This window comes from Dreissena polymorpha, chromosome 9, assembly GCF_020536995.1.
Source record: "Dreissena polymorpha isolate Duluth1 chromosome 9, UMN_Dpol_1.0, whole genome shotgun sequence".
Taxonomy (NCBI): domain Eukaryota; kingdom Metazoa; phylum Mollusca; class Bivalvia; order Myida; family Dreissenidae; genus Dreissena; species Dreissena polymorpha.
The window spans coordinates 58,968,741-58,994,926 of NC_068363.1; the positions used below are offsets into that span (position 1 = coordinate 58,968,741).

At 35.5% G+C, this 26,186-nt stretch overlaps 3 protein-coding genes across 34 annotated transcripts in view; 1 reads left to right on the forward strand and 2 right to left on the reverse strand.

The window, feature by feature from the left end:
* Positions 1 to 2,081, reverse strand: part of LOC127844415 (FACT complex subunit SPT16-like) — a 48,259-nt gene extending 46,178 nt beyond the window's left edge. For both annotated transcript variants that reach the window (XM_052374582.1, XM_052374581.1), the window contains exon 1: positions 1,914 to 2,081. In XM_052374582.1, the coding sequence (XP_052230542.1) occupies positions 1,914 to 1,982 (69 nt within the window). In that variant the 5' untranslated portion in view covers positions 1,983 to 2,081. The remainder of the gene's footprint in view (positions 1 to 1,913) is intronic.
* The window catches only part of LOC127844428 (trafficking protein particle complex subunit 2-like protein), a 36,705-nt gene continuing 12,598 nt past the window's right edge, over positions 2,080 to 26,186 (forward strand). Inside the window, exons 1-5 of one of the 2 annotated variants that reach the window (XM_052374642.1) lie at positions 2,080 to 2,170; positions 3,245 to 3,417; positions 4,057 to 4,144; positions 4,779 to 4,858; positions 5,647 to 5,716. In XM_052374642.1, the coding sequence (XP_052230602.1) occupies positions 2,138 to 2,170; positions 3,245 to 3,417; positions 4,057 to 4,144; positions 4,779 to 4,858; positions 5,647 to 5,686 (414 nt within the window). In that variant the 5' untranslated portion in view covers positions 2,080 to 2,137 and the 3' untranslated portion in view covers positions 5,687 to 5,716. The remainder of the gene's footprint in view (positions 2,171 to 3,244; positions 3,418 to 4,056; positions 4,145 to 4,778; positions 4,859 to 5,646; positions 5,717 to 26,186) is intronic. The other variant, XM_052374641.1, reaches the window with a different exon arrangement.
* LOC127844416 (DNA topoisomerase I, mitochondrial-like) overlaps positions 7,835 to 26,186 on the reverse strand; it is a 115,132-nt gene continuing 96,780 nt past the window's right edge. For 5 of the 30 annotated variants that reach the window (XM_052374610.1, XM_052374598.1, XM_052374595.1 and 2 more), the window contains exons 16-18: positions 12,385 to 12,479; positions 11,397 to 11,546; positions 7,835 to 10,374 (exon numbers count right to left, since the gene is read on the reverse strand). In XM_052374610.1, coding sequence (XP_052230570.1) covers positions 10,272 to 10,374; positions 11,397 to 11,546; positions 12,385 to 12,479 — 348 coding nt within the window. In that variant the 3' untranslated portion in view covers positions 7,835 to 10,271. Of the gene's footprint in view, positions 10,375 to 11,396; positions 11,547 to 12,384; positions 12,480 to 14,379; positions 14,508 to 15,387; positions 15,503 to 15,948; positions 16,065 to 16,675; positions 16,815 to 22,599; positions 22,825 to 23,336; positions 23,401 to 23,890; positions 24,079 to 24,232; positions 24,356 to 25,050; positions 25,173 to 25,899; positions 26,027 to 26,186 lie in introns of all 30 variants that reach the window. The other 25 variants (XM_052374619.1, XM_052374611.1, XM_052374606.1 and 22 more) reach the window with 13 other exon arrangements.

Here is a 26,186-nt window from a genome sequence, read left to right on the forward strand (position 1 = left end):
CGGATGAATACAATTTGAATTAGAGTCCGGACAAAGTGATGCCTTCCGCCCGCCGCCCGCCGCCCGCCGCCAAGGGGTTTCACATAATACGTCCCGTATTTTATACGGGCGTATAAAAATGGCAACATTATTTGAAACTAAACGTGACAATGAAAACAAGAGCACCGCCTTGCGGGTGCAGACCGCTCATCTATTTTCTTTTTAAAGGTGAAGGGACTCTCATTTTCAATCACAAAGGAGGGAGGAGTGGAGTGAAGAGGGGTGTATAGTGTGGGGTTGTGGACATTTATTACATTATCTTCCAAAAAAGCGAAAAAAAAAAAAAAAAAAAAAAAAATCCGGGGGGGGGGGGGGGGTTGGGGGGGGGCGATGGGGGGGGGGTTTGGGTGCGATGGTTGGACGGTATTTCAAACATAACCATTTTTAAAAAAAAAATGGGGGGGGGTATAGTGTGAGGGTGTGGTGGTAATTTGTGAGATGATCTTAAAAAAAAAAAAAAAAAATTAGGGGGGGGGGGGGGTGGGGTGGGGGGGGGGGGGTATAGTGTGAGGGTGTGGTGGTCATTTGTGAGATGATCTTAAAAAAAAAAAAAAAAAAAAAATAGGGGGGGGGAGGGGGGGAGGGGGGAGGGGGGGAGGGGACGGCTAATCATAAATAAAGAAGTTATGGCAATTTTAGCAAAATTTAATAATTTGACCTTGAGAGTCAAGGTCATTCAAAGGTCAAAGTAAAATTAAAGTTGCCAGGTACAGTAACCTCATGATAGCATGTAAGTATTTGAAGTTTGAAAGCAATAGCCTTGATACTTAAGAAGTAAAGTGGATCGAAACACAAAATTTAACCATATATTAAAAGTTACTAAGTCAAAAAAGGGCCATAATTCCGTAACAATGACAACCAGAGTTATGCAACTTGTCCTTTTACTGTACCCTTATGATAGTTTGTGAGTGTTCCAAGTATGAAAGCAATATCTATGATACTTTAGGGGTAAAGTGGACCAAAACATAAATCTTAACCAAATTTTCAATTTTCTAAGTATAAAGGGCCCATAATTCCGTTCAAATGCCAGTCAGAGTTACATAACTTTGCCTGCACGGTCCCCTTATGATAGTTCATAAATCTTGCAAGTATGAAAGCAATAGCTTTGATACTGTAGGAATAAAGTGGACCTAAACACAAAACTTAATCAAATTTTCAATTTTCTAAGTATAAAAAGGGCACATAATTCTGTCAAAATGCCAGTCAGAGTTACATTACTTTGCCTGCACAGTCCCCTTATGATAGTTAGTAAGTGTTGCAAGTATGAAAGCAATAGCTTTAATGCTTAAGGAATAAAATGGACCTAAACACAAAACTTAACCAAAATTGTCAATTTTCTAAGTATAAAAAGGGCACATAATTCTGTCAAAATGCATGCCAGAGTTATCTAAATTTGCCTGCCCAGTCCCCTCATGATAGTAAGTAAGTGTACCAAGTTTGAATGCAATAGCATTGATACTTACTGAGAAAAGTGGAACTAAACGCAAAACTTAACCAAAATTTTCAATTTTTTAAGTATAAAAAGGGCACATAATTCTGTCAAAATGCACGCCAGAGTTATCTAACTTTGCCTGCCCAGTCCCCTCATGATAGTAAGTAAGTGTACCAAGTTTGAATGCAATAGCATTGATACTTTCTGAGAAAAGTGGACCTAAACGCAAAACTTAACCGGACGCCGACGCCAACGCCAACGCCAACGCCAACGCCAACGCCGACGCCGAGGTGATGACAATAGCTCATAATTTTTTTTCAAAAAATAGATGAGCTAATAATGAAATCGTCAAAAACAAATTTGGCAACCAAATTGTATACATAATTTCTTTGAATATGCTGACAATCTGAAACACAAGATTTCTGAGTTAAAGATGACTTACGTTCCATGTAGAATACAATGATTTTAGTCGACGAACAAAGGCATCTTTGTCGATGTGTATATTTGCCATTTTTAGTGATCTTCTTAGCTCATGCCACAAAATGGCGCGAGACTTTTTGGTACCGAAAGCGTTCGGAACGCGCCGGAAAGACACGAGCAAGCGATTTATTTGGGTTTTTCCCATTTAAATAAGTTTCTGATTGGTGGTTATTTGTGAAACTTAAAATGGCTGTTTGTGTTGCAGTGATTGCGAAGGAGGTATGAAATATGTATAATATGCTGTTATATGTATTGCATATTTTCATGTTACTGTTTTTAAAAGCTAAATACTAGTTGATAGAGCTTTAGCCGTGTACATTTTGCCTCATATTTTTACTTAAATTAGTTTTTCGTCAAATGTATGTATTGGAGTGATTTTCGGAATAAATTATTCGGATAAACTTTACACTATCAGAGTTTCTCTATTAGAAAAACAGTAAATCTCTGCGCATGTCAAGCTTGTCTGATACTTCTAAATAGTCTTTCAACATGCAATTCAATATTAATATTTTCTTGTCATATCAATAAATCAGACAATATTAATGAAATTAAAGTTTGACAGTTTGTATTTTTTGTCATTTACAGAAATACAACCCCACTTTTATGTGCTGGTTAAAAGAGGGATGTATAATGCAAACATCTATAACTAGCAGCATCAATGAAAACAATTTCCGCTCTTAAACTCAAATAGCTTGGAACATTCATAAAACTTAGTGATATGCGTTTGTGGGCTTAATATAAATTTGGGCCGAAAATTGATTAACAGCCAGATGGCCTGAAGCACTTCTGGTAAATGGCACTTGAATGATATAAAATAGCCAAATTCATCTGGTCTTCTCAGTACCTGAAAAAGTTTAATATCATCTTTAAACTTTGTGAACATAATTTTGAGAATATTATCTCTACCAAGTTTGAGAAATTATCCAGTGGCGTAGTGGATATGGTGTCTGCCTGAGGTCACGGGGTCAATCCCTGCTGTGTTCTTTAGAACACCCCCATAGTCATCAAGTCCTGATTCTAATCCTAGAAAACAGACTAAAGAGGGTTTCAAATAAGTAGTAATACATTAAATAGGTTTAAACTAAACCAAGTTGTTTAACCACTTAACCAGCCAGAACACCTGAAGCATATCTGAATTACCGTTACTGTCTTGGAATAAACCTCATTGTCCAAATGAAACGAATCTGGTCTGTAACTCAAATAGTTTTCATTACCAAACTCAATGTATTCCAGGCATTTAAATTAGTGTATTTTTGGACTAGTTTACATTCTTGTTATTATTTTATATTTTAGAATTATCCACTGTACATCAAAGCATCCACAGCTGACAATGAGTTGAAGTTTTACTACACTGTTCACTCTTCATTGGATGTCATTGAAGAAAAGATCAATTCTGCAGGCAAGAATGCCAATGATCAGCGAGAGCTCTACCTTGGCCTTCTATATCCCACAGAAGACTACAAAGTGTATCCTTATGATAAGCGGTCTGGGAAAACTGGTCTTAATGCAGTCTGCACAGGCTTATCATGGAAGACAACTCCTGCCTAAACTGTATTTTTGGTTGGAAGAGACTTTCTTTGAAGAAAATTACGTAAAAGTGAAAACTTTCTTCTCCTATTAGCCTGTGTGGACTGCATTGGCTCATTCTAATTTATGAGAACATGGCTTTTATTGAACTTCTGTTATTCAGTCTGTTTGTGTTGTCTACTATTGTATATTTTTTAATATTTTCCCTCAGGGAAGGGAACACTAAAGACTAAGCCTATGATGAAGCCTAATCCAGAGGCCTCATTGAGGGGATTCTCATGAGCTTTTTATACCGTAGATGTTCTAATTCTCCATTGTAGACCAAATATTAACATGACTGATTACAATCATCATATTATCTGCCGATAGTCTAGTTGCTATAATTGGAAGTCATGTGGATAACATTTGTCAACATTTTTCTAGTAATTTATCACACACATACACAGCTGTTAAAATTGAATTTGAGAGAACGACAGTTTGTGTGTACACTTCTTTATGGTAAGCATCATTAACTGAATTGAATCAGTTTCATAAAAATTATACAATATCTGTTATGTGATTCCTTAAATGGTTTTCAGATATGGCTATGTTACTAATACAAAAATAAAATTTGTTATAGTAGTGGAATCATCAAATACAACATTAAGAGATACAGAAATACGAAGTGTAAGTACTGTTATTCACATGCCACATTAATTGTGTGTGTTCATGGGTATGAATTTAGTAGTTTATGAGGTCCTTCTGTATCTGAGGCTGCATTATTGCAGGTCACATGGTGCCCCAGCTTTCCTCCCTAAGTTACTTATTTGAGACACACATAAAATTCAAATCATTTTTATAATGGCTTCTCCCGCTTCAGTTTTGGGCATACCTTTTTGCTGAGATATACCGGTATTCAATTTTGGTGTGGACTTGTGCTGTTGGAGGAGGTGGTAGGGGGCTGAGATATGTTGAAGGGTGACTAGAACTGGAAACCCAACATTTGGTGTATATGACAATAAACCAATATTAATATTTGATCTTACCCTATAAATGATGAACATGTCACTATTGAACGATTCTTTAGGGTGATTAAAGTTAACTTTTGACAACTTGTCCAGTCCATGTGGGAGATGTTAGTGATGTGGGATTTGTCTTGGACAACATTAACTTTGTTATATTTATGCAGCTTGATCTTTTTCTGTTCTCCAATCATTTATGGTTCCAATTAAAGCTAATAAGTCTATTATCTGTGTCGAGTTATGTATTGACGTAGTTTATACCATCCTGTGATCCAGATGTTTCTCTGTTGTGTTCACAGATGTTCAGGAAGCTTCACCAAGGCTATGTGGATATGCTGTGTAATCCATTCTACATTCCAGGAGAGTCGGTTTCATCAAAGTATGTGTTCTGACAATAGATTGAAATGATGGTGCACTTTCCTGGTTATATGCAATAATTTGGTCTTGTTCTTGCATAAAATCTTGGGTTAATGCATTTGTGTGTAGCGTCGTCCCAAATTAACCTGTGCAGTCCATAAGGCTAATAAGGGACACCACTTTCCACTTAAAGAGGATTTTAGTTTAGATGAGACTTCATACACACAATAAATTCAACAAAAGTGAAAAGTGTCGTCCCTGATTAGCATTGCAGACTGCACAGGCAAATATAACACAACACTTTACGCACACGCGTTAAGCCCATTTTTCCTAGAAGGCGGCTCAATTATTCCATTTTGAAAGGAATCAAAATTACCACAAGCCATGAAGACCTGCATTCATTTGGTTTATTTGTATTGGTGCTTTCTCAGATTGTCTGTTTCATAAAGACACACTGGTAGCATTTTCTTGGCTTCAAGTAATACTATAAAAATCCTTCCTTGGTCATATTTCTAATTTCTTAGGCAGCATTTGCCACCTTTTTTTAATGCTTGACTTTATTTTTATTTATTAAATATAGGACACTAGACAAACAGTTCTGAAAGCATTAAAATTTATAATAAATTTGATTTGCTTTCCTCAATGATAGAAAATATCATGATTTTTTTTGAAGCTTTGAACTCAAATGTAACAAGCATTCTTATTGGGTCATACTTGTTCATGTAAGTTTGAAATCTGAAATCATTTGTGATAATGAGTAGGTCTGTAGATTTATGAAACAAAAAACATAATTGTGTTGCTTTGTTTCAGGTCTTTTAGCGAAACAGTGATATCAATGATGCAACAGTGAATAATGAGATGACACAATATACGTTTGAGAAAGTGTATAAGTGTAGTCTTACAAAGTGTTTGATACTTGTGTCTAAAGAATGAAGAATATTCCATATTTGGACAAATGTGACATTATCAGAACTGAATGCCATATGTTTACGTGTTTGATTTGTTTTAGTCTTCAAACTTTCAAATAATAATGTATTTATATGTATTATATTGTATGGATAAAGTGCAATACATCAAATTAATTTATTAAGTGTTTTTTTACTTTTACTTTAACATAGGTTTGAAGTAAAATATTGTAATTGCTTGACAAATTATTCCTTAATTTCAAATGATACCCAATGATTCTTTCGTTTTAATAATACCCAATGATTCCTTTATTTTCAATGATACAATTCAACAAACAAGGAACAAAATAAACTGTTTTATTAACATTCTATTTGCCCTTCAACTAAGGCAATAAGAAAATATAAATCTAGTTTTATTTCAAGTGAAAATGACCATATGCAACCAGCATCATACCATTATGCCTCAAATGGCATTATTTGAACAAAACTTTGTAAAAAAAACCTCTAGATAATACTAAGTTCTGAATATGGAAGCAATTGGCTTTGCGGTTTCAGACAGCTAGATTACCAATGGTTTTCTCTATAAATCAGTGGGCAATGTCAATTTTGACTACAGGGGCATTAATTGAACAAACTCTGTAGAGAACCTCTAGGATAACACACACCAAATATGAAAGAAATGGGCTATTTCAGATAATTTTTAAGGTTTTCCCTATAGAAGTCAGTATAATTGTAAACCAGGTGACAACTGGGACAGGGCTCGTTTTGACCCTAGGGGCAAAATTTGACCTCAGATGATGCTACATATAAAATATGAGGGCCTTTGGATTTTCAGTGTCAAACCAGGAATTTTTAACATATATCACATATAAGTCTTTCTAAAATTGGTGATTCCTGGGGCAGAGGCAGTTCTGGCTCCAGGGGCATAATATGAACAAGCCAAGTAGAGGATCTCCATGTGATACCATAAGACAAGTATAATGGCTATAGACTACGCAGTTTCACACGATTTAAACAGATTTTCCTTATATAAGTCCAAAACAGCCCCCCCCCCTCCCCATCATCTTCACTGTTGACTCCAGAGGGCATAGTTTTAAAAAATGTTGTAGAACACCTATAGATAATGCTACATACTGAATATGAAAGCATTGGGCTTTGCAGTTTCTGAGTGTTTTTAAGGTATACCTTCTTTAGTCTACTATGTGAAATTGGTGACCCTGAGGATGAGACAAGTTTTGACCATAGAAAAATAATTTGAACAAACTGTGTAAGGTCAAGAAAACAAACCTTCATACTAACTATTAAACCTCTAGGCCATGCTGTTTCTGAGAGTGTTTAAGTAAATGGACCGGAACCATTAAAACTATTTAAATAGAAGACCATTCAACGATTATTCATGTGAAGTTTTGTCAAATGCTGCAAAACTCTTAAGTATTTTTAAAGAAAAAGTTGACATACAAACCGATTGTAACTTTTTAAAAAGTATGCCCTTGAGCATCCAGACCTTAAACTGGCTCAACTCAATGCTTGCTAAGGATGGTCTAAACATGGTGAAAATATGTATCAAATTGAAATACATTCTCTTTCAATAAAAAGTTCCAAACATGTGACCTTTGAAATCTCTGTGTGACCTTGTCTTTGTGCAAAAGAGCTTGTTCTTGTGTGCGACATGATATGCCACTATTGATCTCAAAATAATGGGCCAGACATAAATATGTCATCAACTGATTAACCCACCAACGAACTAATCTATGTCTCCCAACCACTGTGTGGGCAAAATACAGTTTAAGCTTGATCATCTTGTATAAAAGAATTTCAAAATAACTGCACAGATGAAAGTAATTAACAGTGCGTCATTAGGAACCAACCGTTATTCAATGTAAACTTGTGTTTGTTGCAGATGGTGCGTCCAATAAAAGAATCATAGATGGAGATAGATCAGGCCTATACAAGCATCAAAATGTAGCAGTATCAAAAGTTCAGAGTGCTTCAATTTATGAAATGGATGAAAGCAATAGGGTTTGATACGGTTGGGATGATAATGAACATAGATTATGCTCACTGATAGGGTCATAAATTACAAACACAAATATTTGTTTAATTTCTTGTATTTGTCACTTGATCTTATGACACTTAATCATACATATAAAACAAAATGATGGGTTCAATAAACCCCAATGCTCTCAGTTAAAGCCTGGCCATTATTGATTTGTCAGTCCCTTTTGATAAAGTCCAAAAGTAGATCAATTTAAAGGTCAAAATAATGTCAGATGATGTGGGTGTGTTTAGATTGTTTGCAGATAACACCCATAGGACTATCAAAGCTTTGTAGACTGCGATATCGATATAAGACAATAGCATCATTAGGGTTAAGCAAGAAATTCTAGACCTGGATTAGTCCAAAAGTAGGTCAATGTCACGGTAAAAAATGAGTTCAGGAGATGTGGGTGTGTTGTAAAAGTTCCAAGACAACAATTAAAGAACCAGATCTATGTAGGAAGAATTAGATGTTATTTTGGGTTATTGTCATATTGATGGACAGGAAAATGAATGGACTAGCCGATCTGTAGATACTGGGGGCATACTAACCAACCATTCAAATTTTGGAAATGCGTGAATGAGCTATAAACTTTCAAACCTTGGAATTTCTTAAGTATTTTTCACACAGAGTACAATCTATCCAACTGAGAAAGTACAATAACCACAACTCTTGCAAATACAAATAGTAAATAAACTTTGCAAAAAAAACGTAAATAGAACATTTTATTTAATCATGATTATTTAATAATTTTAAAACAACCCTTTAAATAAAATCTTACAGCATTTTGTTAAACACGTGCTAACAGTATTGTGTTCCTGTATGGTAAACAATAACCTCAGTCTCCAACATACTTACCCAACATTTAACATACTTCCATGCAGGCATGCAATACACGCATTTCACTTAAGATGAACACATACAACAAATGCAGTTATAACAGTGAAAGAATTCATTCATAAATGATCAGCACATCTGTACTTTGAGAATACCCAATTCATTTGTCAACTGTATCATTGAGTTATAATAAAATACAAAAATATTTGACATCAATCATGTCACAATGCAGACCAACAATGGAAGATTTTAGGTTGCACCCTTAAAAATGGATATGTTGCAGCAATTTTATAAACTTTTGACAGAGATTTCTAGACAGAGCAAGTCTTTGAACAAGAGCTGTCTCCATTGGAAGACATACCGGTATACCCCTGAAAAAAGCTTTTTCGAAACCTAAACGCAGATTTCAAAACCTAACGCGGACCCTAAGTTCAAGGTAAAGGTCAAAGGGGTCGAATTTGTTTGCGTATGGAAAGGCCTTGTCCATATACTCATGCATACCAAATATGAAGGTTACATCTGAAGCGACATAGAAGTTATGAGCATTTTTCGAAACCTAAACGCAAAAGTGTGATACATGACCATATTTACAAGACATCTAAAACGTCAACAATTAAAATGCATAAAAATAATATGATTGAATAATGAATTAATTGTTCATGACATACAATATGATGAATGAATTGTTCATGATTTTTAATGATGAATGAATGAAACGTATGATTAATGATTTTGAAAAAATGTTTTACCTTAAAATTATTGAACAATGGCATAAATATATATTCCCTGGTATGGTAATTATTAACAACACAAATATCAGTACTTTATTGAAGAGCCAACACGTTTAGGTACAGCAATAGCATACTCAATAAAACAGAAGATCATGTTATACAGGACTTATAAATGGACAAGAGATCATTGAAGATGTAGACTTAAAAAGTCTACAGTAGACAAACTACATCAAAAATAGTTAATTGTCTATGTTAAATAACAATATTTTAAAGCTTATACAAGCGCTGTGAGTTACAAACATGTTTGAAGGATAGTTAATGCATTCCATCAATAAATAATTAAATAAAATATACAATAACACATAGATTTAAATGAATTCAATATAAATTAGTTCAATGAATTTGCAATACAAAATACATTTCCTTAGTACATGTACTTACATATGGCATAAAGTGTACAGATATCTACAATCAACACTTACAGTTCATTGTTACATGAATTTTTGCACCAACATGTTTATTTTTCTGCCTTAACAGACCGATTTGTTTAAAAAAGGTATAATAGTTAATTATATATTAAGTGAAGCGTTTTATTTTTACAATTACAATTCAGTTACAATATCTGTAAGCAAGCATATGCATTACTACAAATACATGCTATGTAATACAAAAAATAAATTAACATTTTAATACCACAGATGTTTGAAAGATCTACGGCATTGTCCATGATTGTTTTTTGAAAAGAAAACATCACAAAGCTCTCATAAAAAGGTTGATCAGAAAAGTACACACGGGTTAACATCTTGAGATAATGTGATTACTTCAGTTTTCAAACCACAGTAACAAATAATGCTGGCTTGAAAAAAACACATGAAAAACAGATACAAAATGAAAGTTAATTTAATTCCCTAGTTAAAACCAGCGTTAAAATCTGAAGTCTGCAGTTGCCATGTCTATTGCCCATCTGAACTTCTCTCTCTGAGTTTTGTTGTACACCTTTTCTATGGGCACCTCCCACTTCTTGCACCTGAAAAAGGCCAACACAGTCTTGCATATTCATCCCATATCTCTGATACAAGTAAGGCTCCTCAGAGATTAAATTTCCACTTGCAATATGCAAGCAAAAATACTGATAGCTGGTGAACTTATAAGCAACTAACACATTCACTTTTAAATTATTTCTGTAACATCAAGTGTACTTGTTTTATTCAATTATTCAATTGAAAAATAAATTAATTGATCATTAGGACTAGTTTTCTAATCGTCATAAATAAATATGACGGGTGCGGGATGCACACACAGTGACACTACTATGCATTACTTGATTGGGGCATGTCCACGATTCACAAAATACATTTATATGTACTTCTCAAAAAAAGGCAAATTAGTGTGGTTGATAAATATTTTTAAAAACATTTATTGTCAATATTGGCAAGATTTTGCTTTTGGTAATAGATATCGTGATTATTCTTGATTATCAGGGAATGCAAAGTCATGAAATAAAATCCAGATATCAAGACAGTATGTTCAACATCTTTTCCTATGTATCATGTATTGTAGATCCTTTGTTTTCAAACTTTAATTTTTGACAGAAAACAGAAGAAAATGTATAATTTTGCAAGTTGGAATTCACACTGCTCACAATTTTTGCCAGTAGGAGGAGATTTACAAAAAATTTAGCCCAGCAGATATCTGTACGTTTGCGCACCTTGTACTATAAAACAGCTTTGCTCAGATAACCATTCCTGTACATAATTATAAGAAGCATCAGAAGTTTGGCCCAGTTTTAAGTGTGTTTAAACTCCCCATGAGAGTTTGAGGTCCCCCAAAAATATTTGAATCTATAATCTGTCATGAACAGGAAGTGCAATATCCCAGATTTCATTCCTTACTGATGGGTTATGGGGAAAAAATCTAACCAGAAGAATGTAACATGCAAAAGAGATCCTTCGGTCAAGGTGGTTGTGCTATGGACCAAGGGCTATCTCCTTGCAAGGGGGTGCAAGAGTATGTGTGTAAAGTATATTGTGTTTAAACACATTCACATACCATGCAACGGAGATCCTTGGGTCGAGGTAGTTGAGCTTGGAGGTGCCAAGGGCTATCTCCTTGTTCTCTTCCTTGTTTGTGGCCTGTACCTCAAGCTTTGTCAACTGCTCCTCTAGACGCTTGTATGCCATCTTCTTTTTCTCGTAGACCCTGCAGGGTGGGAGGGATAAAAGTATGTGTCAAAAAGCAAGTATAAGCTTGGAAGTTTTTTTATATTTATGCACATAAATATTTAATTTACAACATAAGCAACAGGGATTTCAATTGAAGAAGAAGCTTGCTTTTTGATGCAAGCATATTTCAATGTTCTCACTTTTGACTCCTGCAAATTATCTTCCTTGCATTCGTTTACTGCAAATTTTACTACTAAGCTAAATCAATAACATTAACTCATTTAAATGGTGTTGTATTTGACTTAAATGTATACTATGAAACATTATCAGAATTTAACTGGCATGCACAAACTACATAACTTTGTGCTTTCGTATTTTGAACCCTGATTATTACTCTGATCCAACATTTTCATGCACAAGGTAATTTAACTCCTGGTTGTAACAATCTATTTAAGATTTTTACCAGCAAATCTTCATCTATTTAGAATGGAAAACTACCAACAATGCTACCCGACTTGATTTATAGAACAGTACATTAAAATACAATTGACCAGTTGCCAAATACGCCATCGCTCCGCCCACTAAGTTGTGTTTTCATATGACGCTTATTCAATTACTCCGACAGTCTTTGTTTGTCGAACCATGTGGCCGCACTAAACAAAATCTGATTGATTATTACGTGAGTTTGATTGACAGCTGGCGAGTGGTCAATTAACTGGATAATTGTTTCATGTTTTCTTGAGTACAACACTTCTTAATGTTTTCATTTCAGATCATAGTTGACATCTATCTCCTATATATGTTGATATGATTTCATTGCATTCCTGTCCTGCCGTGATACAAACATGAATGAATGCATTTGCGTGAAGACTTACATTTTGTTTTTCTGTGTCTTCTCAGACTTGAAAGCTGCCTTGGCTTCCTTCAGTTGTTTCTTGGCCTCCTTCACCTGACCACGCTTGTCCTTGATCTGTTAACAAAAAACAGGGCTTAATGCACAGGCTAATCAGGCATGACACTTTGCTTTAATGGTATTTTTTGTTTCAAGGAAGTCTCTCCTTAGCAAAAATCAAGTTTAAGCAGAAAGTGTCATCCCTGATTAGCCTGTGAAGTCCACACAGGCTAACCTGGAATGACACTTTACCCACATGCATTTAGCCCAGATATCCCAGAACGAGGCTCAAATTGTCAAGTTTCAGTACTTGCTAATAAATTTCTCATTATCTTTAAAAGCATTCACAACACAGAATCAATAATGCTTTAATTTTTAATGATACTACAAATGTCAATTCATTAATATGTAAGCGTTTTTAACAAGAAAAGTGTATCGCTTTTCTTCACAAACTACTACAAGCTTAATAAATATCTTATGTAAACAGTTTTTATTTTAAATTCCACAAATATCATTTTACCTGAAAAGCTTTCCCAATTATCATAAAATAATCATAAGAAATGGGTTGTTAAATTAAAAGGAATTTTAAGCCTCAACAATTTTGATTTAAGTCCCAATGCGACAACGAAGTTAACAACAGTGTACAGTTCTCACTTTGGACATCATGTTTTCTACTCACCATAGGCATAATGTTTTCTACCGTACACACCTTGGACATAATGCTTTCTACTCACCTTGGACATAATGTTTTCTACTCACCTTGGACATCAAGTTGTCTACTCACCTTGAGCATAATGTTTTCTACTCATCTTGGACATAATGTTTTCTACTCACTTTGGACGTTATGTTTTCTACTCACCTTGGACATAATGTTTTCTACTCACCTTGGACATCATGTTTTCTACTAGCCTTGGACATCATGTTTTCTACTCACCTTGGACATCATGTTTTCTACTCACCTTGGACATCAAGTTGTCTACTCACCTTGAGCATTATGTTTTCTACTCACCTTGGACATAATGTTTTCTACTCACCTTGGACATCATGTTTTCTACTCACCTTGGACATCAAGTTGTCTACTCACCTTGACCATTATATTTTCTTCTCACCTTGGACATAATGTTTTCTACTCACCTTGGTCATCATGTTTTCTACTCACCTTGGACATCATGTTTTCTACTCACCTTGGACATCAAGTTGTCTTCTCACCTTGAGCATTATGTTTTCTACTCACCTTGGACATCATGTTTTCTACTCATCTTGGACATCAAGTTGTCTACTCACCTTGAGCATTATGTTTTCTACTCACCTTTGAAATAATGTTTTCTACTCACCTTAGACATTATGTTTTCTTCTCACCTTTGACATCGTGTTTTCTACTCAACTTGGACATCAAGTTGTCTACTCACCTTGAGCATTATGTTTTCTACTCACCTTGGACATAATGTTTTCTACTCACCTTGGACATAATGTTTTCTACTCACCTTGGACATCAAGTTGTCTACTCACCTTGACCATTATATTTTCTTCTCACCTTGGACATAATGTTTTCTACTCACCCTGGACAGCATGTTTTCTACTCACCTTGGACATCATGTTTTCTACTCACCTTGGTCATCATGTTTTCTACTCACCTTGGACATCATGTTTTTTACTCACCTTGGACATAATGTTTTCTACTCACCTTGGACATCATGTTTTCTACTCACCTTGGACATAATGTTTTCTACTCACCTTGGTCATCATGTTTTCTACTCACCTTTAGCATAATGAATTCTACTCACCTTGAGCATGTTTTCTACTCACCTTTGACATAATGTTTTCTACTCACCTTGGACATCAGGTTTTCTACTCACCTTGAGCATGTTTTCTACTCACCTTTGACATAATGTTTTCTACTCACCTTGGACATCAGGTTTTCTACTCACCTTGGACATCAAGTTTTCTACTCACCTTGGACACCATGTTTTCTACTCACTTTGGACATCAAGTTTTCCATCTGTTTGCTGAAGTTCTTGGGTGCCGCACGTTGATGGTTACACAGGATGGCAACAGCCCAATTGGCCCGGTTGTAGGACAGCATCTTGGCAGGCATAGCATCATCATCTGGAAATTGGAACACACAACATACATACTCATTCTTCTTGTCAATTGAACTGCGTCCACACTATCTGGTCTGAAGCTATCAGCTACTCTGTCAGTTTATTAGACACCGAAACCTTGCATGACTTGACACGGTAGCTCCTGAACAGAATTTGCACAGGCTTGTCTGGAGCTATGCTGGCCGCACATGACCAAAGACTCATTTTTGCATTCAGCTGCTTTATTAATAATATCAGGAGACATTCTTCAAATTACATTACATTGTGTATTTACTAAAACTTTTGTTAATTAAGGAGTTACATTATAAAATATTAGAGATACTTACATATACATAAAATTACAAAAAACACTTGTGTTAAATTTTTGAAATCAATATAAACAATATAGATTTTTGGTATAGTTTGTTTCTTGTGTAGCAATTATTGAAAATACTCAAACGAATATATTATATCTCAGTACTACATTTACTACTTCATTGACTACATGCGATCTTCAAAGGTATCACTAACATAAAGATTGTACTCTTGCTATGGCAATGTAATCAATAACATCAAAAGGTAAATTGAGCCTCATTCTCGCACAACTGTGCTTGATGCATGTGCAAAGAGTCACCTCAAATTAGCCTGTGCACTTAGCACAGGATAATTAGATAGGAAACTTTTTGCTTTTACAGATTTTTTTTTTTAAAGGATGTCTATTGTAAACAAAACTCTAGTCTAGGCGGAAGATGTCGTCCCTGATTAGCCTGTGGGGACTGCACAGGCTAATTTTGGAAAACACTTTAATACATATTCAATAAGCCAAGTTCTCCTAAAACAAGTCTTAATTTTTAACTGCTCAAACCACAGCCCAATACACAAGGCCACATTGCCCCTGGCCGTACCATTGGTCATAAGGTCAAGCTGTTCCTGAAGGGTACGGGAGGCGTTGTACGTACGGATCACCTTGGCAGTCAGTCCCTCCATCAGCTCTTGCAGGTGCTTGTTCAGAATGGTCGTCTTGAAAACACACACACAAACACTGACATGTAACCAAACTGAATGGACTCTCTGGCATAAATTACTGTGGGTCAAAATAACAAATGACATAATGATGTGATGCAAAATAGTGATTGTAACACATGATTAGCTAGATGTCTGCTTTGAGTCGCAATTTGGGAAAATGGAGCTTAATGATTTTGAGAAAAGCATTGTCCCAGATTAGGCTGTGCGCTTCCTGCATTTATGGAATTTTCTATTCAAAGAAAGTCTTATAAATACAAAATTATCCAGGTTAGGTGGAAAGTGTCGTACCTAATTAGCCTGTGCATACTGCAGACACTCATCCGAGGCAACAATTAACACACGTGCAAAAAGCCCGGTTCTCTTAGAGCGTGGCTCAAATGCACATTATACAGTATATTTATATACATTTGTATCTATTTATAAATACTTCACTTGCGTACATTGAGCCTATCAAAGAGGTCGTCGCCAGGTGCCTTGTTCTCCATGAACATCTGCAGGTTTTTGAAGACCTGCTCCTCTACTGGCACCGCGTTCTGGTATCGGATGCAATCCTTACCTGAAACACACATGACAGGGGAGTCTAAAATGGGGGGCCAAACACAGGCTATCAAGTACCGGTAGATAAATACACCAATTTCAATCACAATTAAACTAGTCTAAAATAATATACAATCAACAAGCATTTTTCACATATAAACCATTAAATTCTAATGAGAGCATTTGATTATGATTTTACAACGAACAATATGTTCCTCATTTACAATTAAGTGAAATTAATTCTTTAAGAATATCTGAGGAGTTTAACCTTTAAGTTGTATCTAGTACTCTGTTAAATAAGACAACTTGTCTGACAACACAGCTGAAGGTCTCCAAGACAAACATTAAGATCAACAACACAACCGTGTTGCATTGTGTATAACCTTGCAATGAGCAATCTATATTATCTAAAAGTGCTTACCACATAAATACACAACAGGTTCAAAATTATAATCAGATCATTTAATATTGTCATCTTGCATATTAGAAGTGCTTATTTCATTTATCTTTTAAAGGAAAGCAGTCTTCAAATACACCAGCTTGTCCTTAAGCATTTAACTAACAAGCCATTAAGTGCAATGAGCACAGATGACACATTGAAGCTCTCATGTCCTATGCCAATGTTCTTACCTAAGAAGTCAAACTCTACCACATTTGATTTGCCGTCTTTCTCATTGTGCAGGCTGATGTGCTCCACGCGCAAGCTACAGCAGCCCACTGTGTCCGCAGTCTCTCCCTCCTCTTTCTCATTACCTGCTCTCAGTGCAAGCTGCAAACAGCAGAACATCCACCTTTTTATGAAAAATGAGGGCCATGATGGCCCTGAATGGCTCACATGACTAACCTTGCTACATCAACTTAAATTCTATCAGACTATGGCTAGCTATATCATGAAGTACAAATGGGCCAAATTTCAGGACCATAGCTAAAAAAAACAACAAGAGATGTGTTTGTCAGAAACACAATGCCCCCTATTGCGCCGCTTTGAAATAATTTATTTCATTTTGACCTTTGACCTTGAAGGATGACCTTGACCTTGAACTTCCACCACTCAAAATGTGCAGCTTCATGAGAACACCGCTTTGAACTCTTTTTTTTTTGACCTTTGACCTTGAAGGATGACCTTGACCTTGAACTTCCACCACTCAAAATGTGCAATTTCATGAGAACGCCGCTTTGATTTTTATTTTTATATTTTTTTACCTTTGACCTTGAAGGATGACCTTGACCTTGAACTTCCACCACTCAAAATGTGCAACTTCATGAGATACACATGCATGCCAAATATCAAGTTGCTATCTTTAATATTGCAAAAGTTATGGCCAACATTAAAGTTTTTTTCCGGACGGACAGACAGACTGACATACTGACAGACAGTTCAACTGCTATATGCCAACCTACCAGGGTCATAACAAGATGGCCCTAGATCGCTCATCTGAGGCAAACTGGTATAATACTTGAACAGGAGCTCCTACAAGCTCTTTATAATACATGTATTATGTACATTTTGATTCAAGATGGCTCATAAACAAATGAAACCTGGTCACATCATATCAATTGTATGGCTATACTAGAATCGACATTCTGGAGCACAAACAGATATGACCTCTCGATTGTGTTTTGACCCCAGTTGTTTTGTGCACAATCCAAATTTAGACGAAAGACAGACAACACCAGGAGATGTGATAGCTAGTTTAGCTTGGTCAGTTAATGTTAAAAGAAAACCAATTGTGTTATAAATATACACAGATGGACGGACATTTGCAAACAAGTATGCTTTTAAGTGTAAATGTGAATCAATTAGTGGTCAATAAATACCATGTATTGGGTCAGTAAATAAAAGTAAGCATCTGAAATTCAATGTTTTTATTAACTGCACACGTATACATTAAAATCAATAGGCAAGAAAACAATGCATGTCTAGAACAGATAACAATTCTATCAGAGACCAATAAACAATATTGACGATAGTTATCTATTTTTATATCATTGGGTCCCTGAAGCATATTTTTACCACAAGGTTAGGAAAGTACATTTAACAAGATTTGTTTGTGAAGCACTATGTCCCCCACATATTTGACCTTTGACCTTGAAGGATGACCTTGACCTTTATACCACTCAAAATGTGCAGCATGAGATACACGTGCATGCCAAATATATAGGTGCTATCTTCAATATTGCTTTAATGTATATTGAATGAGCGATTTTGACCCATATATTTGACCTTGATGGATGACCTTGACCTTCCACCACTCAAAATGTGCAGCTCCATGAGATACACATGCATGCCAAATATCAAGTTGCTATCTTCAATATTGCAAAAGTTATGGCAAATGTTAAAGTTTAACCCAAACCAAAACCAACAAACAAACCAACAGACAGGGCAAAAACAATATGTCCCCCCTATAGTGGTGGGGGACATACAAAAAGTTGTTATATAGACATGTTATGATATGTTCTGTTTGTTTTTTAGGAAGTGTAAATGGAATTTGTTATACATGAAAATGATTAAATGTTATGTGCAATACATAAATGGGTCAAAGACAGAAATGGTCGGATTTTTATCAAAATTAAGTCCATGGATTGCCTGTTAAAGGAGAGATGTGTACATGCCATTATGAGAAATCCAAACTAAAAACCAAATATGAAATCATTCAGTTCAGTAGATGCAGAGAAAAGTGTAATGAAAAATTGCTCACTTTCCAACACAGAAAAATGTGTAAATTGGCTCGTGTAACAGGAAGTAGATGTACGGTAACTGTTAAATGGGGATGCACAGTTCAAGACATCATAATAAAACCAAAAACCAAATATGAAATCATTTCCTTCAACAGAAGCAGAGAAAAGTGTTACAAAATATCTTCTTGCCGGCCTGCCCGCTTGTTCAGCATTCACATCACTATAAGCCGATTTCAGTTGGTGAAATTGAGCCAAAAATGTGTTTACTTTGAAATTCAAATAACTTGTTGGAGTGATTCAGAGATGATAGTATCAGTTGAGATTTTAACCTGAATTACTTTTTTTTGAAATTTCAAATCAGAACTGTGAAAGAGTTGTGGAAGTTGGCTATTGTTTGACATAATGATTGTAAGTTTAATGTTTCAATATAATATTTCTTTCAATTTTGTTTGTACTCATAATAAGCAATTGGGTACATGTAAGCCTGATTTAGTTACACGTTAGCAATGGCATAGGTATCATTCAATTTCATCTTAAATAAATCAGTATTGGAAATCATGTATGGCAGGCAATTGTGCCAACTAACAATAGGTACAGTATCGCCTTTTTATATTTGAACAGGTATTTGAATTAAAATATAATTATGGACATGCATGCAATTCAAAAATACTGTGCACTAAATTATCATAGTACAAGTTTGATTTTTTTTTGTACAACAGTGTACTTAAAAAAACAAATGTGTGACTTGTTAATTTATTAAATTTATTAATCTGTTTATTGTATTTAGTTTCAAGACAAGACAAACAAGATAGATCTTGAGCAAATTGTAACATAGAAATATAATTATAAGAGCTGTCCCAAGGGAGCAGACTGGACTTTAGTGAAGGCTTGATAGTATAAGCAATAAATCAGTGAAGTTGTAACTAAATGTTAAATTGTTTCAAAGATATTGCTTCATTTAATAACAAACCAGAATTTTTAACCACAAATTAAGGCATTATCCTGTAAAAATTTGTAACAGTTCAGTTTTGATAAACTGTGACCTCTATCGTCTACAGGAAGTTTTACTATGATTTGACCAGAGGACCTACTATATGACCTCAGATCACCCATATACAATCCCAAGCCAGATGTCATCAATTAATACATTCTGACAAAATTTCATTAAGACGTGATAAAAACTGACTTCTTTCATCTACACAAGGTTTTACTAGAATTGGCCTGATGACCTAATTTTTGACCCCAGATGACCCATATACGATCAAAAATCAGATATTATCAAGATAAACATTCTGACCATATTTCATTAAGATCAGATGAAAACTATGACCTCTATTGTCTACACAAGGTTTTTCTATGATTTGACATAGTGACCTAGTTTCTGACCCCAGATGACTCAAATACAATCCCAATCCAGATTTCATCAAGATAAACATTCTGACAAAATTTCATAAAGATCCGATGAAAACTGGACCTTTATTGTATACACAAGGTTTTTCTATGATTTGATCTAGTGACCTAGTTTTTGACCCCAGATGACCCAAATACAATCCCAACCCAGCTTTTAACAAAACAAACATGACTAATGGGGTTGTTTACCCTCGGGACTTCGGTTAAAAACCATTGCCCGAGCACACTGCTTAACATAGTCTGCGTTAAAACGGTCGAAAATGGCCATATGGTCAGCCCGCTTTTACTGGGCTGAATAGGGTACTAAGCAGTGTTAGTGCGGTGCTTGAATAAAAATCTAATAATTTAAAAATAGCTCTACTTATAACAGTAAAAGCGTTTAATATAAACGAGATACTCAACACAAAAATCTTTGCATATAAAACTATGCTAAAAGAGGAAATTTTCTATTGGTTGACTGTTTTTTAAAACATGGCGCTGATTGGCCGAAATTACTTATTGGCAAAGACAAGTAGGTCAATCCGTTTTGGACTAAAAAAAATTACACAGCGGACGACCTTGACTTTAGGTTCACTATGAATAATGTAAACAATGAGAATTTCATTACAGGAAATATTTGAAAGAAAAAATGATAATTACATCAAAAAGTACTTAAATTTCAATTGCATATAGAAACACACATACATTGTTTTGTACTGTTAAACTACTATATTAATGTTGTATTATTATTATTATTATTATTATTATTATTATTATTATTATTATATTGTTGTTGTTTGTGTTAAAAGGAAAGAGAAAGAGAGAGAATAGCCCAATTTATATAAGTAGGGATGGTGGAAACACATACAAGACAAACATTCTGACCATATTTCAATTAGATCTGATGTAAACTGTGACCTCTACTGTCTACACAAGTGTTTTTTTTAACTTTGACCTAGTGACTTAGTTTTCGACCCTTGATGACCCAAATTCGATCCAAACTCAGATTTTAACAGGACAAACATTCTGACCATATTTCATTAAGATCTGATGAAAACTGTGACTTCCATTGTCTACACAAAGTTTTTCTATGTTTTGACTTAGCGACCTAGTTTCTGACCCCAGATGACCCAAATACAATCCCAATCCAGGTTTTTTTTGCAAGATAAACATTCTGACCAAATTTCATAAAGATTGGATGAAAACTGTAACCTTTATTGTCTACACAAGGTTATTCAATTATTTGACCTAGTGACCCAGTTTTTGATCCCAGATGACTCTTATACAATCCCAACCTAGATTTCATCAAGATTAACATTTTGACAAAATTTCATACAGATTGGATGAAAACTGTGACCTCTAATGTCTACACAAACAAATTGTTGATGGACAGATGCACGCACACACAACGGACGCTGGACATCACACGATCACATAAGCTCACCATGTCACTTCATGACAGGTGAGCTAAAAACTGGACTTAATGCATCTGCATTAAGTGACATCCCAGATAAGCCTATGCAGTCCATAATCAGGGACCACACTTCTAATTTTATTTTATTTTTGTATTCTTTGGGAAAATTAAGTTTAAGCAGAAAGTGTTGTACCAGATTAGCCTGTGCAAATTGCACATGCATTAACCCTTTACCACTCAGATACGCACTGTGACCTGAATTAAGTTCCTAAAAACATCTTGTTCAATTTATTATATTTCTGAATAGATTCAAGTTTTAAAGGCTTCATTTAGAACCCTTATTTACTGATGATCAGCAAACAGCATACAACCTGAACAGACAGTGAGTTACTCGTAGACTTTTATGGTTTATGCTGGGCGCATATAGCCATTGTTTACTTTGCATTTGAGTGTAAAAGGGTTGGGGTGCAAAACTATCAATTGACCAAGGTCTGGTTAACTCATTACTATTACCAAACCAAGCATGTAGTCTGGAAATATTTTAATGCAGTTTGCATTAATGCTCTAACTTACATGTGAAGAAATTCTGTCCATATTTTGCAAACTTTATTTGAGAGCTTTAAGCAAAGAATGAAACACCTGAGCATTTCATAGATTAAAAGATTCAAGGTTTCCATTGATGTTTATATGCCAATGTAATTATGTAAACAGGAGCAACAACACTTCATGTTTTGAAATTAATCCATAAATAGCCGATTCAAGTTTACATCACACTTAAAACCTTGATCCGGTTTTGACATTGTTATATTTGGGAAAATATAAACCAAACAACAGGCTTAGCCCATACCATGACTGATTATGCTTCAAGGCCCATTCCAAACCTCGAAATTACATGTAAACATTTTCCAAAATATCTAATTCCAGAATTTCATTCTCAACTTGTATGTATTTGTTGTTGTCAAGAATAAAAAACACCCCCTTGCTTGTTTTAGTCAAAACCACAAGACTTTTCCATATCCAAAGGGCCCCAGTGCATTTCCTAAAATGGTGAACAAACAACAACACTTCATACCTTATCAATCAAGTACATGGCAACGGCGCGCTGTCGGACCCTCATCTCATTGGACGTCCAGTCCTCCTGGTAGTTGGCTCGAATCTTGTCCACACATTTGTGCAGACACCGCGCGGTCTCATACTTCTGCCAGTCCATCTCGCCCTTGAGTCTTGACGATGGATTCAACATCATGTACTTGATCTGGCCCTGGATGTTCTCTGTCCAGCTGGCTAGCCATGTGACCTGGTTATAAATGAGTCTTGTTCTGGGATAACTGGACTTGACGCAGCTGCGTAAAGTGTCATCCCAGATAAGCCTCTGCAGTCTGCACAGGCTTATCCCTTACAACACTTTCCGCTTTTATCCAATTTTTCGTTTAAAGGAAGTCTCTTCATAGCAAAAATTTAATTAAAAACCTTTCTTGTATTAAAGTTAAAACTGTAGAAACTGGTGTTTTGATGCAATAATAATACAATCTTTAATAATGACATGAGCCTTGTTCTGGGAAAACTGGACTTAATGCATTCGCTCATTAGTGGTCTCCCTTCATAATCTGGAATGATTTTTTTTCACCTTAACTTGATTTCCCTAGGAAGAGACTTCATATAAACAAAATAATCAACTAATGCCGAAAGTGTCATTGCTGATTAGCGCCTAATATGGGACGATACTTTACACATGAATTAAGCCCAGTTTTCCGAGAGCACAGCTTATATACAAATTGATTCAGTCCAAAACTCCATGTATGTACAGACCTCGTTGTCATGCTGGACCCTTTTCCACTTGTGTCCTCTCAGTGGTTCTGGTATCTTGGAATCCCTGCAAGCAGAAACACAATCCATGTCCACACACACATCACATGTAGATCTCAATGACAATGACATGACTGTCAAGATGGTAGTCCATCAAAACTAGGCAAACACATCGCTGTAAAAAATGCCACTAATGCAATATGCCAATAATAATGCCAGTGCGGTATCTAAAGAGGTTTTAAAATCTGATCTTTCAAAACACTTCTCAAATTTTCCCAGGAATCAATTGTAGTCATCCTAATTTTATAAAATGAATTTACACAAAATCTTTGAAATGTCCCCAAGGAAATGGGGGGATGGGGGAAACAAACAACTGTTAAGTCCGTAAATGATTATTTAAAATCCAACAATCCTTCTTGTTTGATGCCAATTAACTTTCAGTTTTAATTAAAAATGGCGCAAATTCGCGACTGTTTAAAACTATAGAAAATGGCCTTCTGAGAGCAAAAGGCAAAACATCAGAAGTCTGATGTTGTAACAACACATTCAACCCTTACTTGCTGCAGTTGATGATGACATCTTCAGGCTGCACCCTGCGTTTCAGCATGCCCTGTTTTGGGTGCTCACCGCGCCCCCTGAACAGACTGGGAGGCTCAATGCGGAAGTTGCCGATCTTCTCTCTATGGCCGTCCATGATACAGAACCCGTACTCCTCCTGTTTAGCTGCATTCTCCTCCTTGAGTTTCTGTTTAATTAAGTCATAAAATACATAACTTAAGTGCCTTGCAATATGACAAATCATAATATCTATACGCTACATACAAAAGCATACAAACATTCCATTTGGACTGCACACAATTTATAAATTTAACATGTTCAAACATCCGCTGATATCTTACCAGTTTCTCTTCCTTGGACCTGTTCTTTCTCTTCTCCGACTCCTTCTTGAAGTATTCGCACATGTCACGGAAGTTGCATTTCTTCAGGTCTTTGATCTTCTTTTTCTCTTCAGGGGTCATCACCTGTCAGAGCCAATACAATTGAGTTAATGATAATCTTCAGCCATTGTGTCTATGATAACTATCAACACTTATTTCTAACGCAAATCTATAGCAAATCTACTAACATATTAATGTTGTGTAGCACTTTTATTTTGTTGAAAAATATTTAATACATTAAAAAAACTCTTTATCTTTGATTAACTGAAATATGCACAAACCCTCAAGTAATGCATTGATAAAAGTTTGATCAGGTTTAGATTTTCAGTTTCATACGGAAGGGTTTGTATTATTTCCTGCAGGTCAAAAAATAATAAACCAAACCGGGCTTCCTTGATCACTCTGCTAATTTCAAAGACTTTTCAATTTATGTGCAGTTGAGTTTTTTTTTAATTCAGAGCTGTTATCAAGACCCATTCCCAATAAAAAAGGCATATACTTTTCCTCAATGGGACATAAAATATCAGTTGAATGAAAAAACAACAACCTTTTTTATACATGAAATCTTCACATTTAGTTAATCTTACATCCAATTCTATAAGTTGAACCTTAATGTACCCATAATATTGAAAACACATTAAATCTCAGTTTTAAGTATTTGTTAGCAAAACAAACACAATAAAATTTTCAGTTTTAGTCAAAACATAACAATTTTCCCTATCCAAATAGACCTGGCACCATTTAAAAGTGGTGATAAAACGCACTGATGAGGCTTGTACCTTTCTCCAGTCCTTAAAGAAGTTATTGTTGAAGACCTCCTTGGTAGTGTAATCGTGGTCCAACATCTTAGCGTAGAATGTAGCCACCTCCTCTGTCTCTTCGCTCAGCCTCATCACCTTGCCTGTGAGAGGAAAGTGAATGTGAGCCTAATTCCAGGAAAATAGGGCTTAATGTGTGGGCACAAAGTGTTGCCCCATATAAGTCTGTCCACCCGAACAGGATAATCAAGTACAACACTTCTGCTTTATTGTATTTCTTCCTTTAATGAAATTTTGTTCTTGGAGAAAATCCTGTTTGGGCAGAAAGTGTTGTCCCTAATTAGCCTGTGCATATCTTTTTATCCTAAATTTGCTTAAAAGTGTCTTAACATGCCTTAAAAAAAGGCTGAGTATATTATGGCAATATCAAATTCTATGGTCATTTACCACACAGATAATTCTTCCAAAAAAGATTCCATTTAACAAAAATGTTCGCGTGGACAGGACAATATCCCATTCCCAAAAAGAGTGAAAATAACTCCTGCACAATCACACGGGTCTCCTGGGAGAACTGGACTTGATGCACGTGCATAATGTGCCTTCCCACATTAGCCTGTGCAGTCTTCAAAGGCCAATGGGAAAACACTTTTGCTTTGAATGGTATTTTAGTTTTAAGGAGATGTGTTTGCTTAAAGTGTTGTCCTTGTTTAGTCTGTGCAGACTTCACAGGCTAATCAGGGAGTCAACAAAACTTTTATGGAATTTTTCTTTTTAGGAATTCTCTTTTAAAAGAAAATCAAGTTTAGAGAAAATGTGTCTCACTTTATGCATATGCATTAAACCCAAATTTTGGAGAAACAATTCTCATACCATCATAGTAAAATTTGATTTCATCAGGAAGAGGCTCATATTTGGGGGCAAAAACAGGCCCCTTGTGTTCCAGGAATGTCCACTTGACCCCGCCTTCTGCCTTCTCCTCCTCCCACCACTTCCACACCTCCTGGGGCTCCTCTTTGGCCCCTTTCTTCGTAGTAGGGGATGATGTGGGTATGGTCGTCTTAGCAGCGGTCTTCGACTTCTTTTTCTTCTTTATGAAAGAAAATTGGCCTAGGTTTTTAGTCTGCATCAGTCCTATTTGACTAAAAAGTTCCATGGAC